Source organism: Podarcis raffonei, chromosome 15 (assembly GCF_027172205.1).
Source record: "Podarcis raffonei isolate rPodRaf1 chromosome 15, rPodRaf1.pri, whole genome shotgun sequence".
In the NCBI taxonomy this organism is placed as follows: domain Eukaryota; kingdom Metazoa; phylum Chordata; class Lepidosauria; order Squamata; family Lacertidae; genus Podarcis; species Podarcis raffonei.
Window position 1 is genome coordinate 43,097,028 of NC_070616.1, and position 21,332 is coordinate 43,118,359.

A 21,332-nucleotide genomic window follows, 5' to 3' on the forward strand; every position below is an offset into this window, starting at 1 on the left:
ACTGCATGGTCTGCCTGCCCCAGCTCTGCACGCTGAGAAATGTGTGGCAGCTGCATTCTAGACTGGGAATCTGTTGGATCACAAGCCGTCCTAACTGCTCACCTTAGATTACAGCCTCTTTGCCCGTGCAGTAAGCCATTCCTTGCTCAGCTCTGGTTCTTGTTCTTGTTCTTGTTCTCAATCCTATTTTTTTTTTGTACCTGCTCCTGGCCTTTTCCTTTCCTGCGTCAGACCAACACGGCTACCTACCTGAATCCTTCTTTCCTGTTTTTGCCATATACCGATCAGCCTTGCATTGTTGTCTTTGAATTGTGTCCTATCCTTTCAGCGTTATCTTTTTTTGCTGCTGGTGGAGCAGAACCCCATTTGCCGTAATGGACCAACCACCTCTACTGTCATCCTCTTTTCCAGGATTTTTTTTTTTTGGGGGGGGGAGAAAGACAGGTAAACAAGGCACACTTCCATACTTTGGGGCAAGTCAAGATCTCTGTTACTTGGAGGTGCTCCAAGCAAGCACATTGATAGGTGTGTGCGGCCTCTTAACACTGCCAGTGAGGCACTCCACACCGAAAGCCCTGCAACGTCCTGAGGCATATTCTCAGCGATTCTGAATGCCGCTAACTTGGATGTCATCTTTGTCTTTGCACATCCTTACTGTTGCACAATCAGTGCACCCATTGTATCTTGGCTGAAGGTACCAGTAGCTGTTCTTCAGGTGATCACAGCAGCAGGGAAGCTGTGTAGCTCAGTGGGTAAGGGCAGCTTGTAGACTTTGAATAATCTCACCCCTCCCCTCCCAGTATGGTGCATGACCCATGCATTAGAAGTCCTTATGAGACAGCAGTTGCTGAATATACAAACCTTGTACTCTAGCTATTTTTAAAGCAATCTGTTGTGCCATGTCCCTTCATTAGTGCCTGGAAAAAACATCACTTTGTTAAATTGAGACTGCTAGAATGTTGTAAGCAGGAAAAACAGACAGACACATCAATTAGTTTTTAGAAATATATTTTAACTCAGATGGTAGCAGAATCTTTGTTTTTAAGTTAATGTCCATATTTTTGTGATCTATATAAGCTTTTTCAATTCCTCATTCCTAAGAAATTAATGATTTTACATACCATTGTTAATGTACATGGTCCTTAACAGAGTAACATGGTTCCTCCCTTCACTCAGACAGGTCCCTGGCCACAGAACATAATGTCTAAATTTGATTGGAGGCAAGGGAGAAGGAAGGTCAACAGGAGAGAAATGTGAGCAAATGTTGATTATATGGTTTTTTAAAACAATAAAAATACAAAATAAAGCCATGACTTTGGGACAATCACTATATGTCAGAATAACCTATTTCATAGGGTTGTTGTGATGATAAAATGGAGAGGGGGAAACCATGTATGCTGCCTTTTGCTCATAAGAATATAAGAAGGCTTTGCTGGATCAGGCCAATGGCCCATCTAGTCCAGCATCTTGTTCTCATGGTGGCCAGCCAGGCGCCTGGGGGAAGCCTGCAGGCAGGATTTGAACACAGGAGCAGCCCTCTGGCATCCTCTGGTTTCCAGCAACCAATTTTCAGAAGCATGACTGTTTCCAACCGTGGAGGCAGAACAGCCGTCAGGACTAGTAGGTCACTGGAGGAAAGGTAGGATGTGAATGTAGGAAATAATGGTGCTGATTAGATTATAAACTGCCCTGAGCATTTCTTTTAATTTAAATTTGTGGAGGGGGAATACTTGAGTTTCATTTTGGTTGAGGTGAAGACAGATGGTTGTATTGAAAGTAGCACTAAGTAGCTCTTTGCATGAGAGAAACAACTTGTGCAACAGGACTCCCCACCCCCAAATCTGTTCTGGGGATTCCCCCAACCCTCTGCAGCAAATCTGGGGACAGGATGGGGGTGAAGAGGTGGAAGTCCCATTGTGCTAGTGGAAGTTGTTCCACTTGCAGTTATTTAATTGAATACCACTGTAGTGGGTTAAAGTCAAAGGAGTCACAATTCAATTCACAGGATCCAGTTACCTGGAGAATGGGTTCTTCTTTGCTGGAAATCTGTTACAGATACTTGATAACATTATTTTCATAGCATTTTCAATATCTCTCTGCGTGTGCACGTGCGTGAGCACAGCCATGAACTCTATACAGAAATGCCTTTGGGCCTGCCCCTCATGATGTCCGCTGCTGGGACGTCAGGAAAGCTAAGCTGTGTTTTGCAAACCTGGTCTTGGCAAACTTGGTCTCTGGCCTAATGTGCTGGGAGCAGCCCAAGGTGCTACTCAGCAGGTTTTCTGAAGTTGCCTTCAAGGATAAGTGCTGTCCTCACAGTCATGTAGAGCCTGAAGCAGTTTTTCTATTGTCAATTTTATCAGAGGGTTATAGAACGTATAGTTAACTTTATCCCCTCATGAAGTGGTTTCCTTATGATAAAGTATCTTCTTTCGGGGGGGGGGGTCTGTATCATAAATCCATTACCAAACAGGTGGCAAAATATCTAAGCGCTGTAATATCTCTTAGACCTGCTGCAATTGCTAGTTACTAACTTATTACATTCTGACACTGTGATTTTGTATTTTTTATGTTTCATACTTTTAAAATCTTTTGTTGGGGTTGTTTTGAGGAAATTCATTATGTTTGCAAACTCATTGTTGCAATAAGTCCCTATTTTTTTCCCTCTGATAGTTGCAGTGTTTGTCCATACATTGAGCAGAGAATCCTTACATGGCATTTTTATAAAAGTGGGGTCTCTGTCTGTATTTTGCCATGTGGTGGGCAATTATTATATGTTGACATTTCCTTAGTTTATTTTTTTTTAAAAAAATAAACTCAGTTCACCTTCATTTGCTTCCACCATTCACTGTTGACACCTCAGCTATGATACCCAGTTAGGGAAGCAATGGGTCATAAAGTGGATTGTTTTAAATATATCTGATTTCACATATTAATATATTTTTATTAAAGTGTTTTAAAACTGTTTTCAGGGCCAGCCTCTCACAAGCCAGCTTCCAACATATAAAGACACAAAGGTATACAAACCTTAAAAATATATTTTTAAAAATCAGCATAAAACAGCAATAGGAATCTATAACAATCAAAATAGCAGTAAGAACAGCATTGAACCCAGCATACTATAGTTAAAATCCAGTTAGCAGCATAATCTATTTCAGGAAAATATGATTCAGAACATGGAGGTCTTCAGAGCCTGTAATGATGGCACGGTGCATATTTAACCCTTCCTGTTGGTGATTAACAGGGTCTCAGCTCTTAGCTTCACTCTTATGGTTGAACTCAGAACTGAAAGGGGCATGTCCCCTTACAGTAATACTTTCTGGAATAGTTCTATATTCAGTAACAAATGTGAAAAGGAAACATGCTACATAGTAAGTTCTGCATTCACTGACACTTTTTGAGACTTATCTTTGTAAATTTAGTCAGATTGTCACAGAATTAAAATGCGTCATCTTGTTGGGCTTGATTGACCACATCACATAAATGGGCAATGGACTTTTCTGCCCCATCGCTTTTTCTCTGACATTTTAGTGTCCCCAGTCCACTAGGATCACTGTTCATTGGTTGTTCCTTTTGACCTCTGCCTTTAAGAGTGAGATGTTTCCCCCCAAGCCCATTAAGACCATGATGTTGATCTATAATTCTCTGTAGCCAACAGCAAGAGGCACTCTTTTAGCTTTTGCCATAGTTAAAGACCAAAACAAGCCCTGCTGCTGCACCACCAATCATGGGGGGAAAGCCCCAAATCCCATAGTTGCAGCATCCCATAAATGCAGTTGTGGCCAGTTGCGTGGAATAAAGATCCTAGGGACAAGTTTGTTTCACTGATGCTTTTTGCGTAAAGCATACGGAGCTGTTTTCTCTCATTGAGACAATATCATTTCACATCATTTGCTTTTAATGCAACCATAGAGCCAACACACATTTCGCTAATAAAATGAGGTGATGGCAGAAGCAAAGTGATGTATCTCCAAGTTCCTTGGGACCTTTTGAACAATACTGGAGCCTGTCTTTCTAGGTTGAGAAACAGCCAGCTTCTGGATTCTAGCGGCTAAGCAGCACCGTGAGAGACTGCTGTTGCTGGCTGGCCTGTTTGTGGACTTCCCAAAAGATGTTATTGGCCACTGTCAGAAGCAGGATGTTGGATTAATTAGATTAATTAAGAGCAGGGCTGCTCTTACATTCCTAGATCGGGGGTAAGCACTGGCAACCCCTGGGCTAAATCTTCATGTGTCCTTGCACACTTGCCAATTCAGAGGTGAAAGAGGACTTTAGAAGGACCATATCTATGGGTGGAGTCAATGGCAAACCCCTGTGGGGGCTGGGACAGGGACCTACCATCTTTGCCTCTCTGTCTTGGAATGGTATTCTGTGGTAGATAGTCTGGTCTGATTATTGTTTTCAATATATACAGTGATTGATCGCCTCATGCCTAGAAACAACTGCTGCAAGCCTTTGCATGAGCGTTACAATTTCAGATTGCAGCCGAGGGCTACTTGGCCTTACAAATAAATTGGATATAAATTCTCATACATGGTAATAGGCTTGTCCATAGGAAAGACTTCTCAGAATACAGAAAAGTGATATAACGGGGGAAGAAGACTAGACTAGAACCCTCTTCACTAATAGGTTAGTTTGCGGTGTGCATGGGATCTCTCTCTTTCTCTCATACACACACATATATAACATGTAATTTGTATGGAGGAGTATTGAGCCTTGTGACCCCCACCCCACCCCCCGGAATGTGAAATGGTACCATCTGACATGACCTGCATTAATTAATAAAATTTCTTCTTGGGTCTAATTAAACACAAAGGACAGTCCTTGGAGATTATTATGTGTGTCCAGCAGGACTCCCATGTTTCACGCTTTGAACATATGAATCTATAGCAACTATAGCACGGCAAGGATTGCATAGTTAGTCCTTTAAATCAAAACCACAGTTATTCTGAGGCGCTTAAGTCCTTCCCAACAATGTAGAAATCTAAGTATAGAAGCAAATGTCAATAGCTCTTATGTTTTAAATAATACCACAGTACCTTTCCTGCTGTTATGTCTTTCGTACAGGCTATTACAGGTGAGTAGGTTTTATAGATTAGATTTGATGGCGCAGCGGCATCTGAAATATCTAAGAGCACAACATGGTGTGCTTATTGGCATAAAGGCTTGAGGGGGAGGGAAGGGGAATCTACTGGGGCAACTCTTCCGTGTACAGAGTGCTTCTCACAACATAGAGACCTAAGAGCCGTAATAATGGTGGTTTGGTTTTAAAGTTCTGTCTAGAGAATTCTAACTGCATTTCCCAGGAGATTATGAATGCAGGGGGCAAATTTACTTCTATTTTAGCAGCTCTCTGTGTTCTGTGGGTTTTGGTGTTCATTAGACTACTAAGGATTTGAGAGTGTTTGTATTTATTATGTAGGCATTCTGCTTCGTGGTACTAAAAGCTAAATGTTTGCACTGAAGTCAGACACCATCCCCAAGCTGAGTTGGACTGTTCTGGAAAGATTTGGGACTTGTCTAAACTGAAGTCAGATCCCTCCAAATCACCCCAAACTGAACCAGGAGCCTCAGAAGCAATTTAGATATATTTTTTAAATATCTCTTTTAGGTTCCCCACCCCCAAATCATGTTTAAAGGCAACTAGCACAAACACTCATGCATCTATCCTTCATAATTTTGGCAGGTTTCTTGCACCTCTCTGATATGTGCGGTTATACAAATTGTCCACAAAAGTGGGAAGGATTAAATGAATCCTAAGCCACCTTGAAACTGTAAAAATTGCCCAGGAAAACCACTGCTGTTAGTTTCTGCATTTAGTCCTTTGAATCCAGTCCCTTGTTGGTAAACTGCTTCCTATCTAGACTTGATTATTGCTGTTGTTGTTTATTTTAGAACATAGAGTTAGTTAAGACATTACACTAAACTATGGTTAAAAATATTTAAATTGTGATTTAGTGTAATGATAAACCATGATTCACAATCTGCTAGCAAACCAGGTTTGAAAATCATGACTTGACTAGTTCTGCCCCCTTGATTTATGCCAGCAATGAGTTGACATGATATTTGAAATGATGTAATATACAGTGGTATCTCGGGTTAAGAACTTAATTCGTTCTAGAGGTACGTTCTGAACCTGAAACTGTTCTTAGCCTGAAGCACCACTTTAGCTAATGGGGCCTCCTGCTGCCGCCGTGCGATTTCTGTTCTCATCCTGAAGCAAAGTTCTTAACCCAAGGTACTATTTCTGGGTTAGCGGAGTCTGTAACCTGAAGCGTCTGTAACCTGAAGCGTCTGTAACCCAAGGTACCACTGTAGTTGCTGTCATTCCTCTTTTTCCAGAAGGCCCCTGTGCCGTAGTATTGAAGATGGAAATGAAAGCATTCAAGCAACTCTAAATCATTGTTAGCTAAACTTGAAAATGAAATCACCTAAGCACTTCTGAACCATTCAGGTGTTTCTGGATGAGACAGGAGATAGATGATGTTTCAAATTATACCACCCTTTGTCAAACATTAAGAACACATTCTACACATTGTGGCTCTTTTGCCAATCAGGATTGGGAATATTATGTCTGAACGAACCATATGATTATTGCAAACCATTGTTGGTAAGATACTTGAATTAAGTCATACCATGAAGTAAAAATTTTGTTTGAAGACATGAGAGATTTGACTGTATAATTGAAATAAATGTTGGGGCCCTCGGGGGCAGCTGGAAGACTTTCAACTATTTTTAACTAGTTTTGTGTGAAACTAGCAATTTTAAAGTTATTGGACACCTCTAAAAAGACACTGCTGAAGTTAACGAAGGAATGTAATTGTGTTCTTTGCCAGCATCTTTCCCTTAACAAGCAATTGATGCACCTTGCAAAACTTGAATTTAAACTGGATATTGTGTATGTGTGAGTGTATCTGTCATTATCTTTTCTGAGCCTTCAGGATGGGGAGAGCTAAAAATTAATTTAGATGTAGGATTAGTTCTCACATTACTCCCATGGCTGTAAGAAACCTCAGGCTAAGTAATCTATGGAACAGGCATTCTCTATGGGGACATAGATCAGACAGCTCCATATAATGTATAAAGTTATGTTTATATAATTATAGAATGCGTAAACTAGCTCAGGTTTGCCTTTGTGCAAGTTGGATCTCTCTATCTCATAAGGTAGATGCAAACGAAGTTAATAAGACTTTTAAATGTCTGTTGTGTGTGGGAAAGGACTGTAAAAGTAATAATATTAGTCACTTTTCTCGTGTAAGGTGTTCAGAACATACTCATAATAATGATAGTATAATGGTGAGGATATAATGTTGGGAGGAGAAAAAGACAAAAGACAAGTGAGGTAGCCCTGTTGAATTTAATTCAAGGTGAAAACTTGAATGCTCACTTTAAATGATTAATTGGATATTTACTGGCAGTGGCCAGGCTAGCAATAGCCAGATTTTGGAAGGGATTGGAAAGGACAACTCTTAGACATGGTACCATAATGTGTGGTAGATTACTTTAAATGAAAAACTTACAAAGAAGCTAAAAATGGCAAGGAGAGGTTGCCAAAATAATATTGGGAAGAAGAAAGATCAAATTTATGGAAGAGGGCTCAGGTTGTTTATCTCTCTCACCAAGCTTCCTGTCTCAAATACAGTTCCTGTTAACTGAATATACCTTGGGACAGACAGGTGGTCTTGGAAGTGCTGTTGAAGGCCCCTCGGTTAGGTGACTTCAGTTTCCTTGTCCTTTCAAACAGGTGTGGTTCTATCTCCACATGCTAGTAGGCTGGTTAATTGGAGCCAGTTCAGATAGCTAATGGCTCCAACTCATGTTAGGGGATATTTATTCTGATACTGCCTCTTTTCTATCAAAACTCCTAGTGAACACCTAAAACAAGAAATTAGCATGGGTAGTTGACACAGTAGTTTCTTGGTATTCTTTCTTGCTAGTTGGAAGGATGTGTGCCTAAGGCCAACATGGTGCCCCCCAGATGCTCTTGAACTGCCATGGGCCCTGGCCAACATCTGGATGGCTCTGTGTTTGCTGCCCCTGATTTAATGGCAATGAGGCAGGTGGGCTGGCAATTCAAGCCCAGGTAGAAGGAAACTCCTGATGACTCTTCTCAAATGTGGCTTGCTGCCTTAGAGTCTGTTCCTTGGCAGTGATGGTGGAATACTTAAATGTCCTCCCACACGGCATCCAGCTGCATGGGATGTTGTAATACAGTTCATGCTTCGTGCTTACCATGGGTTTCACCCAATTTTTCTTGGACTCAGATTGAGGAGGCCCAATGAAAATCCCTGCTAGTCCTCAAAGGCTTTTAAGTGACCTTGGGCCAGTCACCATCTTTTAACCTAACCTACATCTCTGTAGCTCTAGAGGACAGCAATAGGAGTAGTGGGTAGAAATTGCAGTGAAACAGAGTTCAACACTCTCATAGTAGGAGCTGTTAGGGCCTTTCCATACTTCTTCCACTTGCGCTTCAGCATAGCTGCTCTTCTTTTCTGTTGCTCTTTGTCAGGGCTTCTTGCGGTCCATTGTGTTCCTGCACACATGCACACAATATCATGTTGTCACTTCTCTGGAACCTCCAAGGGGGAATCCAACAAGCACAAGGTAAAATAGACCATAATTTAATTGCCATTAAAAGAAGACCACCTACACAGCCCTTAATGTAGAATATTTGAGGTGGCGGTGGCAGGGAAGGAAGGAGAAAATTTGGACAGTGTGTGTTCCCCAGTCATTTCCAACTTTTACATTGTGCTTGCACGCATTGGCACAGGAAAGGGAAACTGCTTTCACTCACATATATGTAGTTGATTGCAATGCCTGTATGAGTGCTAAAGTGGGGCACAATTAAAAAAATTGTGGGGCAGAGAACCGAAAATGGACAGCAATGGACTGGCAAGCTGACTGAAGGTGTGGGTGGAGACAGAAGGGGTGGAGGTGACAGAAGTGAAAGAGGAATGGCCACACAATGCGCCACAAGGGAAAATGTGTTTTTTTGTTGTTGTTGTTCAGGAGTCCAAAAAGGGATCTGATCTGGTCGGAAGGGGAACAAATTTCTATATTTCTATTCAGCGGTAAAAAGCATTTCACATTTCTGCGTCGGGATATAAATGAAAAGCTTTCAGCCCAGTGCTACAGATCCGATGGAGGTTCTAAGAAAGTGAGGGACCAATGGAAGTGTGGGTGGGGCAGGTGTGTGGGAGGGGGCGGCCCTGGGAGCGGGGTGGGCTCTCCTCTGCTGGAGCTGGAGGTGAATTCTGCTTTGAACAGCGATTTGAAAAGATGACCTTCAAGGTCCCTTTTTCACTCTCTGAGTCTAAGGTTGTCGTGTGGATAAAATGCATGGGAGGGGGGCAGTGGCAATATTCCTTGCCTTGAGCAGTTTCTGAAAAAGGCCAAAAAGAAAATGGAAGCAAGTCACTAAGCTAAGCTCTCAATGGACAATCAGGATAAGTGTCATGAGGACACAGTAATCATAATTTTACCCCACTTCATTTGTTACAGATTCAGCGGTGTTTTCCCCAGCCTGAATATGGCAGTAAAGCGGCGGGAACAAACTCTGCAAGATTACAAGAGGCTGCAATCTAAGGTGGAGAAGTATGAAGAGAAGGAGAAGACGGGACCCATCCTGACCAAGTTGCACCAGGTACTGAGCCAAGAGGGAAGGGGGCTCATAGGCTCATGGTCAGAGAGGATTTGGAGGTTTTGCAGGTGCAGGGTAACATTTTACTGGTTGTCCTGGGACTCTTTTCACAAAGTTGCATGTGCTTATCCATATCTCTGAGGTGCTTGTTCTTTAATATTTAGTTTTGAGCTGGAATTTGGATGGATTCAACCAACAATCTAGAGCGTTCTGGTGTGTTTTAGTGTGAATAGCTTACCTACAGAGAAATCTAGTTTTCACACAGAAGATGCATTTGGATGCAATACCGGCCACAAACCATCATCAGGCAACTAGCCTTTTCCTGAGCTATCACAGAGCAGCTGACTGAGCACTAGCATGCAACCCAGCACTCGTGGTTTGAGAATCCAGTAACAAACTTTGGTTTCCACTTGTGCTTTATTTGGAGAGAAGCAAGCCACACAAACAGGTTCACATGTAACCCTAACCCAGCTTCTCCGTGGTTTGTTTCCCTGCTCTGGAAAGCGATGAGCAAAACAAGGAGTGCTTGAGTTACAGGCACCTACCTGCACACAGCTTGTGCAGAGGCTAATTTCTCTAACCATGGTTCATGGCCAGTGTTGTATACGAATTAGGCCAATATCTTCATTTAAAAGAAAATCAATCATTTGTAGGATGATCTTTAGAACTGCATATGTCCATTAGGTGCTCAGCTCCCATTTGTATCTTAGTTGCTGTTGTTGCAACCGCAAGTGACTTTTCCATTTCACATTTCTGCCGCCCTTCCTGCAGGAGTGACTCCTTTGCCTCCAAATATCCTGCAAGTATATGTACACAGTTCAGAGTTGTAGGCACACATCACAGAATGGCTTCCAAATTCCCCTCAGTACTTTTTTAATGAAATAATCCAGCAAGATTTGTTGAGATTTTGAGATGTCTTATGAGATGACTCCTGTGTCAAACAGGAGTATTGAAAAGGGCCATTAATCTGTTTTGAAAGTGGGGCTAAGACTAAAGTAAAAAGGTCTTCTGGTTAAGCTGGTCTTAAGCTGGTGTTAAGAGAATTGTATTTAGGATGGCAGTTTTAGTTTCCTAACTCACTAAGCGCTACTTTGCATTTGGTGTGGCAGTTGCGTTTGCTGCGGTGTATTGGCATCCTGGAGAAGATAGGATGTACACCCCTAAACTCTCCCTAGGGAGCTGCAGCCAGTCCCTAGGCGCTTAAATGGAAGTCCTCACATTTCACACTTTGAAGTTTCTTGCAGTAAACTGGTGGGGCATCAGGGGTGAATGGATTGCCATAGAAATGATGAAGCAGCTCTGAATCTAATGTTGCTAACCCACTTTCCTATGTCTGCTGGAGCCTCTTAAGAGATTGGCTTTCATTGAAGAATGCAAATTCTTAATAACTCTATAAATTGGGCATTGTGTTAAAGAATTACCATATCAACATTAAGAAAGGAGAATTCAAGCTTTATAGTAAAGAAGCTTAGAATGCTGTGTATGCATGCATAAAACTAAGGATGTGCGAAAGTGAGATCCTTTGTCTTGATGACTAAGCAGGGAGGGTTTTCCCCCTCCCCCCCCCCCCGGAATTTCAAGTAGGGCTGTGCCGGGGGGGGGGGCACCCTTTTCACAAACATTTTCATCTGTATCAGAAGGCACATGTGTGAGCACACATACACTCCCCACTCCCCCCCCCCCCGGTGTCTTTTGGCAATAGGCAGTACAATGAGTTATTTTGCCATCATAGTCCTGATTGGCTTGGGATCACCCTTGAGCCCAGTTTAGGAAGCATGGCCATTCTAACTTAACTTTGTCCTATTGATGTCAGCATATAAACAGATCTGATTGGCTATGTAACATTGTAATGTGGTTATGTTCAATATGTGATCCCTGACTGGCTAAGACAAAGAAGCCCTAGTCAACAAAGGATATGAGGATTAAGTCAGGTGAACATTAAGAAGAAGGCAAACCATTCTCAACAGTGAGTGATTTTTTTGGAAAATATTTTGGAAGACCTTAAAGCACTACCTTCATCCTAAAATGGAAAGAAGCAAATATTTGGTCCAACCATGTTTGCTCCTATGCATCTTCCCTCTCTAAGGGCTGAGGGCCATTTCATATGCTAAGGATTAAAAGGACCTTGCTTGGCTAAACTACATTTGGTACTGAACATGGGAGGATATTCTCACCGTCTGTTGAGGAGGAGGTGAAGCATAACACTTTGTGGTCCTCTTCTTCCACTACCTTTTCTGTTCCCCCAGGCACGGGAAGAACTGAGGCCAGTGAAAGACGAATTTGAGGCTAAAAACAAGCAGCTTCTGGAAGAGATGCCGAAATTCTACAGCAGCCGCATCAATTACTTCAAGCCAAGTTTTGAATCTCTGATCCGAGCTCAGGTATGACTCAGGCAGTCTGTTGCATAAGTATCTGCTTTATTTTCCTTAATGCAACTAAACAAGGCTGTTTAGTAATACTTCAGTAAGAAAGAGGTGAATGCCATATATAGATGCCATCAATCTGTGTTGGAATATCCAATAGACACAGACCAAAGCCCTGTGGGGATAGAAGGGATGAGAAGAGTAGGAAGACTGCAGCATCAACATGCAAGGGGGCTTTAAGTTTGGCTAGTTTGACAAAAGAAGAAGGGTCATTCCATACCAAATCACCTGGTGCCATGTGCTCTCAAGACTCAGATTTTCTTCAATATTTTTTAATGTGTAGATACCTATGTAAAAGGTAAAGGGACCCCTGACCATTAGGTCCAGTCGTGGCTGACTCTGGGGTTGTGGCGCTCATTTCGCTTTATTGGCTGAGGGAGCCGGTGTACAGCTTCCGGGTCATGTGGCCAGCATGACTAAGCCGCTTCTGGCGAACCAGAGCAGCGCATGGAAACGCCCTTTACCTTCCCGCTGGAGCAGTACCTATTTATCTACTTGCACTTTGACATGCTTTCAAACTCCTAGGTTGGCAGGAGCTGGGACTGAGCAATGGGAGCTCACCCCGTCGCGGGGATGCAAACCGCCGACCTTCTGATCGGCAAGTCCTAGGCTCTGTGGTTTAACCCAGAGCGTCACCCGCATCGCTAGATACCTATGAGATAACCTCAAATTAATTTTAAAAGATTTTTTGGTCCAAAATTGGGCGCAGGAGAATTTTTTGAAAATTCTGATTTTCATGTGATTTAGGCTAATGCAATGTCTGCGTCAGTTTAGAAAAAAACCTCCTGTTTCACTTATTTTTCAACCGATTGGGCTTATTTTAGTATCAAAATAAAGCTAATTGTGGTTTCTTTAAAAATAAGGTATAAATATGGAATTAAGTGAGGCTTTAAGGTCTCTTTGAGCCTGAAATAACTCACATAACTCACATATTTGTGAGAATAGTTAAAATTGTTCCCTGTTATGTTACAGTGTCATCTGATATATTTTAAAAATTAAGTTTTATTGATTATTTAATAAAAACAAAATATGTCTTAGAGCCCTTGTTCATTTTATTGTGTAAAGCACTATGGCTTATGGAACCTACCGGGGGTGGGGGGATGACAAAAAGACACTTTGAATGGTTGGTGACCCACAGAGCCTAGGACTTGCCGATCAGAAGGTTGGTGGTTCGAATCCCCGCGATGGGGTGAGCTCCCATTGCTCGGTCCCAGTTCCTGCCAACCTAGCAGTTCGAAAGCACATCAAAGTGCAAGTAGATAAATAGGTACCACTCCGGCGGGAAGGTAAAGGATGTTTCTGGTTCCCCAGAAGCTGCTTAGTCATGAACCGGAAGCTGTACTCCAGCTCCCTCGGCCAGTAAAGCGAGATGAGTGCCACAACCACAGAATCGGCCACGACTGGACCTAATGGTCAGGGGTCCCTTTACCTTTACATAGGTATCTACACGTTAAAAAAAAATTTGAAGAAAATCTGAGTCGTGAGAGCATAGTCAAGTATTAAAATCAGGTGGTTTGGTGTGGAAAGACCCAGAATGAAACAACTGCTAACATACTGTATATACTCGAGTATAAGCCAACTTTTTCAGCACATTTTTTAAGCTGAAAAAGCCCCCCTCGGCTTATGCTCAAGTGAGGGTCCCTGTCGGCAGCGGTGGAGGAGGAACGAGCAGCTTGAAAGCAGCCCTTTGGGGCTGCTTGTTCTTCCTCCGCCGCTGCCGCCACCAGCCTCTGCCTCTCGGCAGCACCCTAGGTGGGAGGGCTGGGGGGGAGAGAGAAACCCCCTCTGGCGTGGGCGCATTCGCACCCACACACCCACACACACACACTCCGGCCACCAGGAGGTTTGTGGTGTGGTGAACCGGCTTATACTCAAGTCAATAAGTTTTCCCTGTTTTTTGTGGTAAAATTAGGTGCCTCGGCTTATACTCGAGTATATACGGTATGTAATGTTCTACATCCTCCCCACCACCTCTCTCGTCCCCTTCCCTGTCCCTTACAGCATCCCTTCCTTTTCCTCTGGTTTTTCCCACCCCATGGAGGAAGGGGGAGATCCTTTATATCATATGGACATTGATATTTGTTTTGTTTAAAAAATCTGTGTATTCTCTTCCAATTTGCATTCAAGGTGGCTTAACAAAATGCCATAAAAATAATCAAAACTTAATAAGAATACAAAGCAATGGCAGAGAAAAAGAATGCAGAATTTTTCAAAAACAATTTAACTTAAAAACAGCATATTAAATTTAGCAACAAGAAAGGCAATTCGGCAAGATACATGGTGAAACACAAAAAAATCACATTAGATCAACCCATTCAAAGGCTAAATAGAAAGTAACAGCAATGATACCAGGCAGAACTCCATTGGGACTGGCTGTCTCTCTGGTAGCCAGTCATTTGACGTCCACAGGCAAGGACCTCCATTGACAACCTTACAAGAGCACACTAGAATGTAGACTCAGCCCATGATTTGATCAGCTCCAAGCACAGGTCTATTAGGAAGAGACATATATTGGGGGCATTCTGTTTACTGTGGTTTCAAATAGAGTTGAAGTGTGTGTGAGATGATCATCTGGTGATGCGTGTCCACACCACCTTTCATTTTTTTTATATATATAGATAAATGTTTTAATGGGTCAGACAATACAACCACCTTTCATTTTATCCTGAGATTGCCGCACAATTATGCACTGGAGAATCATTGCCCTTCCACGCTAGGGAGCCAGTGTGGTGTAGTGGTTAAGAGCGGTGGACTCGTAATCTGGGGAACCGGGTTCGCGTCTCCGCTCCTCCACATGCAGCTGCTGGGTGACCTTGGACCAGTCACACTTCTCTGAAGTCTCTCAGCCCCACTCACCTCACAGAGTGTTTGTTGTGGGGGAGGAAGGGAAAGGAGAATGTGAGCCGCTTTGAGACTCCTTCGGGTAGGGATAAAGCGGGATATCAAATCCAAACTCCTCTTCTTCTCTTCTTCCTTGCTTTGTTACATTGCTTAGACGTCTCAAACCTTCTTAAAAACCGAAAACAGCACTGTTGGCACTTCTAGATTAGTGGCCTGGTTAGTAGCACAAGGGGGGGCAGTTTTTAGTTGTCATAAATGGGATAGATGTGTACGGTAGATGTGGTGCTTGTTTTCTCAACCACTGTCTAGCCTACATTGTGAGCAATGGATGATGAATGGTACATTGATGCCTAAGAGCAACCCTCAACAACAGTTATTGTCGAGGTCTTTTGTGAACGGAGAAAAGCGGTCAGCTTTTGAGAGTTGTCTTTGCGTCTGGCCTCCTGCTTAGGCACGGGTGCAGGTAGCTTGCAAACATTTGCAGATGCAGTTGGGGTCACAATGACCCCCAAAGCAGAATTAGTAAGCATTGTGTGAAATGCTAGCCATGATGGGTGGGGGAACAATTTTGGCAGATTACAAAAAAGGTTTTAACTGGGGGCGGGGAGGGGCATGTTTTAAAATTCAGGCTTGTCAAGGGGTTTTGTAAACCTGAGAGGTACTGTTGACCCCCATTACAGTTTGTAGCCCTGTTAAGGAAACCGAGTCATTTGTCTATTGTGGGAAGATCCAATATGCTGTGTTTTTACCATCTATGCTCCTTTCTCACAAGTAATGAAAAGAACAGGTTCTGAGCTAAGCCTCTGTGGTCATGAAGAAAAACTAAATAATTTAAGCAGCACTTTTACAGGGTCACTTTGACCCCTAGCACTTTGTCTGTGTGTGTTTTTCCAGTTTTCTCTGAAATTGAACTCCAGAGTTGTAAGAATACAGAATTAACCCCCACCTAGCTATAAGAATAAAAACACGGATGTTTCACTAAACTTAGGAAGAAGCATCACACGGTAATAAGCACTTCTTCATAGTCAAGGTATATCTAGAGCAGAGCTTTTGAAACTTTTCATGTTGGTGACACACGTTTTAGACATGGATCATATTCTGACACAGTTTTACTGGCAAACTGAAGGTTAAACTAACTCCTTTCCAGGCCTGGGAGGAGCGCAGGGAGCATTCATGCGACACACCTACACACTGCAGCTGATAATGATTGGGAATTTGAATGCTAATGTTTCCCTCTTGATTGCCAGTGCAATCCTATGCATGTCTACATAGAAGTAAGCCCCACTGTGTTCAAAGAGACTTCCTCTCATGTAAGTGCATGTAGGGTTGCAGCCTAAAAGGGGTTATGAGTTTGTCACCAGATTTTGTGTGTTGTGCCTGGGCAGATTTCTGGACCATTTGTGTACAAGGCACAAGCTGAAAGGAGAAGCAGCTTCTCTAAAGAAAGTTAGCTGAGCCAGGTTTTAGATTTAGACCTCTGAGGAGTCCTAACTTGGGGCTGTAATCAATAGACCCCATTGCCTTGTTGGGGTCTGCTTAAATAAAGAACTGTGTGCATGACCTCTATTTCCTAGCCTGCAGCCGGAACTCGGCCTTTAAGGTCAGAGCAGGAATGAACTCAGGCTGAAAGCATGCAAGTTGTAAATGGACTGAGCGCCACCCCCAGACCGCTCATTCATCCAGCCGGTCTTCTTTTCAGGATCTCTCCCTTTCCACCCATGCCTCATTAAGTTTATTTGATTTTCTACGGTGTTGTATTACTCAGTGGAATATCTATTTCTGTTCTCTTCTCATCGTGTACCTTTTTGAGAGTCAAAATATCTTGCTGTGCTGCAGCCCTTGTGGAAGAGGCTTATGTGTGGCTGACAGATGTTTTCATTTTCTGAATGAAACCAGAAGCGGTGGATGCTTTTAATGCCATCCATTATCACTGGTTTAGGCCGGGGGGTTTTCCTGCCTGTTTGATTGGCGCTTTTGTCAATGTTTCTGCTCTTGGAGGCTAATGGCCCTGAAAGCCTCAACAACTTTGGGTGGATGCTCCGCCTTAAATATGGTCAACAAGTTCTGGCACCTCTTCTTCTAGAAAAAAAAGCCCCGAAGAAAAGCAGAAGTATATGTGTGTGAGAGAAAAAGATGAACAGACTGAGAATACGACTCTCTTCTTTCAGGGAGCTGTTCAAGTGTACAGATTTTTAAAAGAGAGTCCTTCCTAGTGTTGTGATAATAAGACTCAAAGCACATTATTAGACCATCAGACTAACAAACAGCAATTCCACAGGTGAAGGTTTTTCCCTGGCTACTTACCTCCATACCAGGAACAGCTTCACCTCTTTCGGTTTTCTGAATGTCAGCTTGCTGCTGAATTCAGGTAGGTAGCCGTGTTGGTCTGACGCACACTTCTTCAGATATGCACATGAAAGATTATACCAAGAACAAACTTAGTTGGTCTCTAAGGTGCTACTGGACAATTTTTTTATAAAAAAGGTAAAGGTACCCCTGCCCATACGGGCCAGTCGTGTCCGACTCTAGGGTTGTGCGCTCATCTCACTTAAGAGGCCGGGGGCCAGCGCTGTCCGGAGACACGTCCGGGTCACGTGGCCAGCGTGACGAAGCTGCTCTGGCGAGCCAGCACCAGCGCAGCACACGGAAACGCCGTTTACCTTCCCGCTATAAAGTGGTCCCTATTTAACTACTTGCACTTAGGGGTGCTTTTGAACTGCTAGGTGGGCAGGAGCTGGGACCGAACGACGGGCGCTCACCCCGCCGCGGGGATTCGAACCGCCGACCATACGATCGGCAAGTCCTAGGTGCTGAGGTTTTACCCACAGCGCCACCTGCGTCCCCAATTTTTTTATAGCTTGCTGCTAAAAACATTGAATCAGAACTTGTTTAAAAAGGGAAATAAATAAGGGCAGTTCTTTTTGTAAGGTTTTGTAATATTTTAACTACAGTTGTAGAGGGTTCCTTGGCCCTTTCCTGAGTTCAGTGTAGTGTAGCATTGAAGAGCATTAACAGGAAGTCTGTCAGAAATGGCAGCGGGACCAGTTTACTGTGTGGCTTTTCTTGCCTGAGCCCTGCTGTCCCCCTCCCTCTACTGGCCTACCTTAGAGAGCTGATGAAGGGGGGGTTGAGATAACATAAGAATGCATTCTGAGCACTTAGAAGAGGTACTAGACAAAGTATAGTTTAATTTATGGCCAGCAGGAGGATCATCAGGGGAGAAACTGCAGCTCTGGGGTAGAGCATCTGCTTTCTATGCAGAAGGTGGGTAGGGCAGGAACTGTCCCCTGCCTGGAACTCTGAAAGCCACTGCCAAGCCGTGTAGACAATGGACCGGTGCTGTAAGGCCACTCCCTGTGTTCCCATGCACATCTGAACCCCTTTGTGTATTGGATACACCAGCCAAGCAAACAGAAGTGGGAGCTGATGAGTAACAGGCTCATTATTGTCCAGGGATGCCTACCCAGGGGGTCCCTCCCATGCCACCCCCCAATTTCTCTGTTTTAGTTATTAGCAACAAAGATGTGTTAGCAACAACCCAAGAGTGTTGCAGTCGGAGGCTCCTCTCTTCAGTGGTGTGGTCTTGATTTTGTTTTCCATATATGGTTTTGTAATTATTTATCATTATCGCGCAACTGGCTCATCTGTTCCCAGGAATTGTTCCAGGTCCCAAGAATTGTGGAAAGTAACTTAGGACTTTGAGGCTGTGCTATTTGACTGCCTTTTCATGCGGCACTCCCAGCTGGCAAGAGAAAACAGTGTAAACTCCCTTTTCACAGCAGCTGCAGTTGCACATGTATGGATTTAATTGTGTAGTAAGCAAAGCGATGAGTCTTCCTGTGTTACTCTTCTCTCAATTCCTTCCCACTTCATGTTGCGTAAATGCCTGTTGTGGTGAAGATTGTATTTATAGCAGAAATCCCACCTCAGAGGTAACAGAGCCCTGAAAGAAACCTGCATGGAGCGTTTGACATGCCAAGGAACATTTTGCGCTATGGCAGTGAGCCTGAGAGAACCTCCAGCCACAAAGATGAGATAAGAAATTTTTTATTCCATTTTCAGGAGCCATTGTGGTCTAGTGATGAGAATGTCAGACTCGGACCAGAGAGATCGAGGTTCAGATTCCCTCAGCCACAGACACTCTCTCAGCTTAACTTACAAATTTGTTATGAAGAGAAAATGGGGTGCGAAGAACCATCTTTGTCACCTTGAGCTCCTTAAGAGGGCAATATAAATCTAATAATTATTTTTCAAATGCACACACACAACAGTCACTTGTTTTCTCCAAACCATTGACTGTTTTAAGAAAGTGTGCCGTGATTGTAGATGGTTTGTTCTCCAAAACATCCTTAAGTTTAACTGCAGTTAGTCTAGGCTCAAAAGTGAGATAAGACCAGAGACAAAGGCCAGAGGAGGAGGGGGGAAAGTGGTGTGTGAACCTGAGGCTCTTGCTTGCAGTGTTAGAACATAGCTTAGCAGAAGGGCTTGACTCCCTTGTAAGCAACCTTAGTCACATATTGTGTGAAAAGGCTGCCATAGTATGAAACAACAAATACCCTACACCCCCTCCCAACACTGCTTCACTCTTAGAGAGGGGGGAAATGCAGCAAATAGATGCCAGTTCATGTGTCACAGCTTTGCAAAGAATTGGGGGAAACCCACTTGCTCTTGGGTCACCCACCCTGCCTGATGCCAGGGGCTGATGCACCATCCGCCCCCCCTTGTCTGGTGAATATTGAGGGTAATGTTCTAATGATAAATACTTCTGCCCACCCACAAACTTTTCCCCAGTCATAGGCTTTGAAGTTCCTACACAAAGATGAAAGGGGGAGAGTTTGTGCTCGCTTGTTGATGAAGGCTTGCGAAGAACACTTCCTTCTCTTCTTGTTCTTATCAGTTTCTGGTTTTAAATAATTTCTCAGTGTTTAAGACATCTGTTGCTGGAAGGGTTGCGTGAGTACATGCACATGTTGCATGTACACACATGTATGTACCCAGCAGGTGCATCAAGTCAGTTTTCAGAAGCTCTAGCTAGGGAATCAGTTTCATTTGTGAGTGACTACAATTAGTGTGGGCAAAAGAAGCATCTTCCTTATCTACGCAGTGCTAGCCTACTGCCTTGTCCTCATGGATACGAGAGGAAGCTTTCCACTAACATAGAACAACTCACCAAGAACAAAGATGCCAAATAATCCTTTGTAACTTGAAAAGTGGGATGTTTCAGCTGTTTCAATTAGTATGACATTTTATTTGAATACTAGTACCCTTCTTCTTCTTTGGCGATCACTCGTAGCCGAGTAAGGGATGCAGGTAGCACTGTGGTCTAAACCACAGAGCCTAGGGCTTGTCGATCAGAAAGTTGGTGGTTCGAATCCCTGCGAGGGAGTAAGCTCCCGTTGCTGGGTCCCTGCTCCTGCCAACCTAGCAGTTCAAAAGCACGTCAAAGTGCAAGTAGATAAACCCTTCTGGCGGGAAGGGTAAACAGCGTTTCCGTGCGCTGCTCTGGTTCGCTAGAAGCGGTTTAGTCATGCTGGTCACATGACCCGGAAGCTGTACGTCTGCTCCCTTGGCCAGTAAAGCGAGATGAGCAAAGCAACCCCAGAGTCGTCTGCGACTGGACCTAATGGTCAGGGGTCCCTTTACCTTTACATAGGTATCTGTCTTCAAAAAAAACGGTCCTCTTGTCCTCTAGTTTATTTCTATTTTTTACTTCACCATTTTTCTTCCCACAGGCATTCCTCATTGTAAATTAAAAAATTGAGATTCCAAATCTGTAAAAGCTCAAACAATGAGTTCTGAATGGAAGCAAGCAGATTCAGAAGAGATCTACAAAATATTCAAATTTGCATAATTTATTCTGAGTAAAATCTGTGGTGTATATAATTAGCACATTTGTGGCCTTTATTGCTAAGTGCAAGCTTTTGCTTTGATATCCAGACCCCCATAATTTTACATATTTTCTGTTTTTAAAGATTTAAATTTTGTTCAAAATATACACAATTAGAAAGAAGCATAACATTTGCATGATTTGGTATTAATCGGCACACTTTGGTTTTATTAATATAGTGTTTTATTTGCATAGAAGGGTTTTTTGGGGGGCGGGGAGAGGGTTGGCCCAGAATTCATGCTGACTTCATACACACAATTCAGGATTTTCCGAAGTTGCAGAATACCTGCCTGACCAAAAGCAACTCTTTAACTATTGGACTTCAGTGGGAGATCAGTTGCAAATGAGCCTTATCCAGGAACATGGGATTCCCATAGTGGATTTGAAGAACACTGGCTGAGTGTGGGTGTGTTTGGCTGTTTTGTTTCTTTTTGAAATCTTGGTGGAGGTTTGAAGTTTTCTGTAATTCTGTCCCTTCATAAGTCATTAGCAAATGCATAATATATGGAGTCTGGTGCCCTCAAGTGGATTTACTTGTTCA

General features: G+C 43.2%; 1 protein-coding gene across 3 annotated transcripts in view; it reads left to right on the top strand.

The window, feature by feature from the left end:
* BIN3 (bridging integrator 3) overlaps nt 1-21,332 on the top strand; it is a 129,490-nt gene that overhangs the window by 101,821 nt on the left and 6,337 nt on the right. For all 3 annotated transcript variants that reach the window (XM_053367042.1, XM_053367041.1, XM_053367043.1), the window contains exons 7-8: nt 9,502-9,643; nt 11,887-12,021. In XM_053367042.1, the coding sequence (XP_053223017.1) occupies nt 9,502-9,643; nt 11,887-12,021 (277 nt within the window). The remainder of the gene's footprint in view (nt 1-9,501; nt 9,644-11,886; nt 12,022-21,332) is intronic.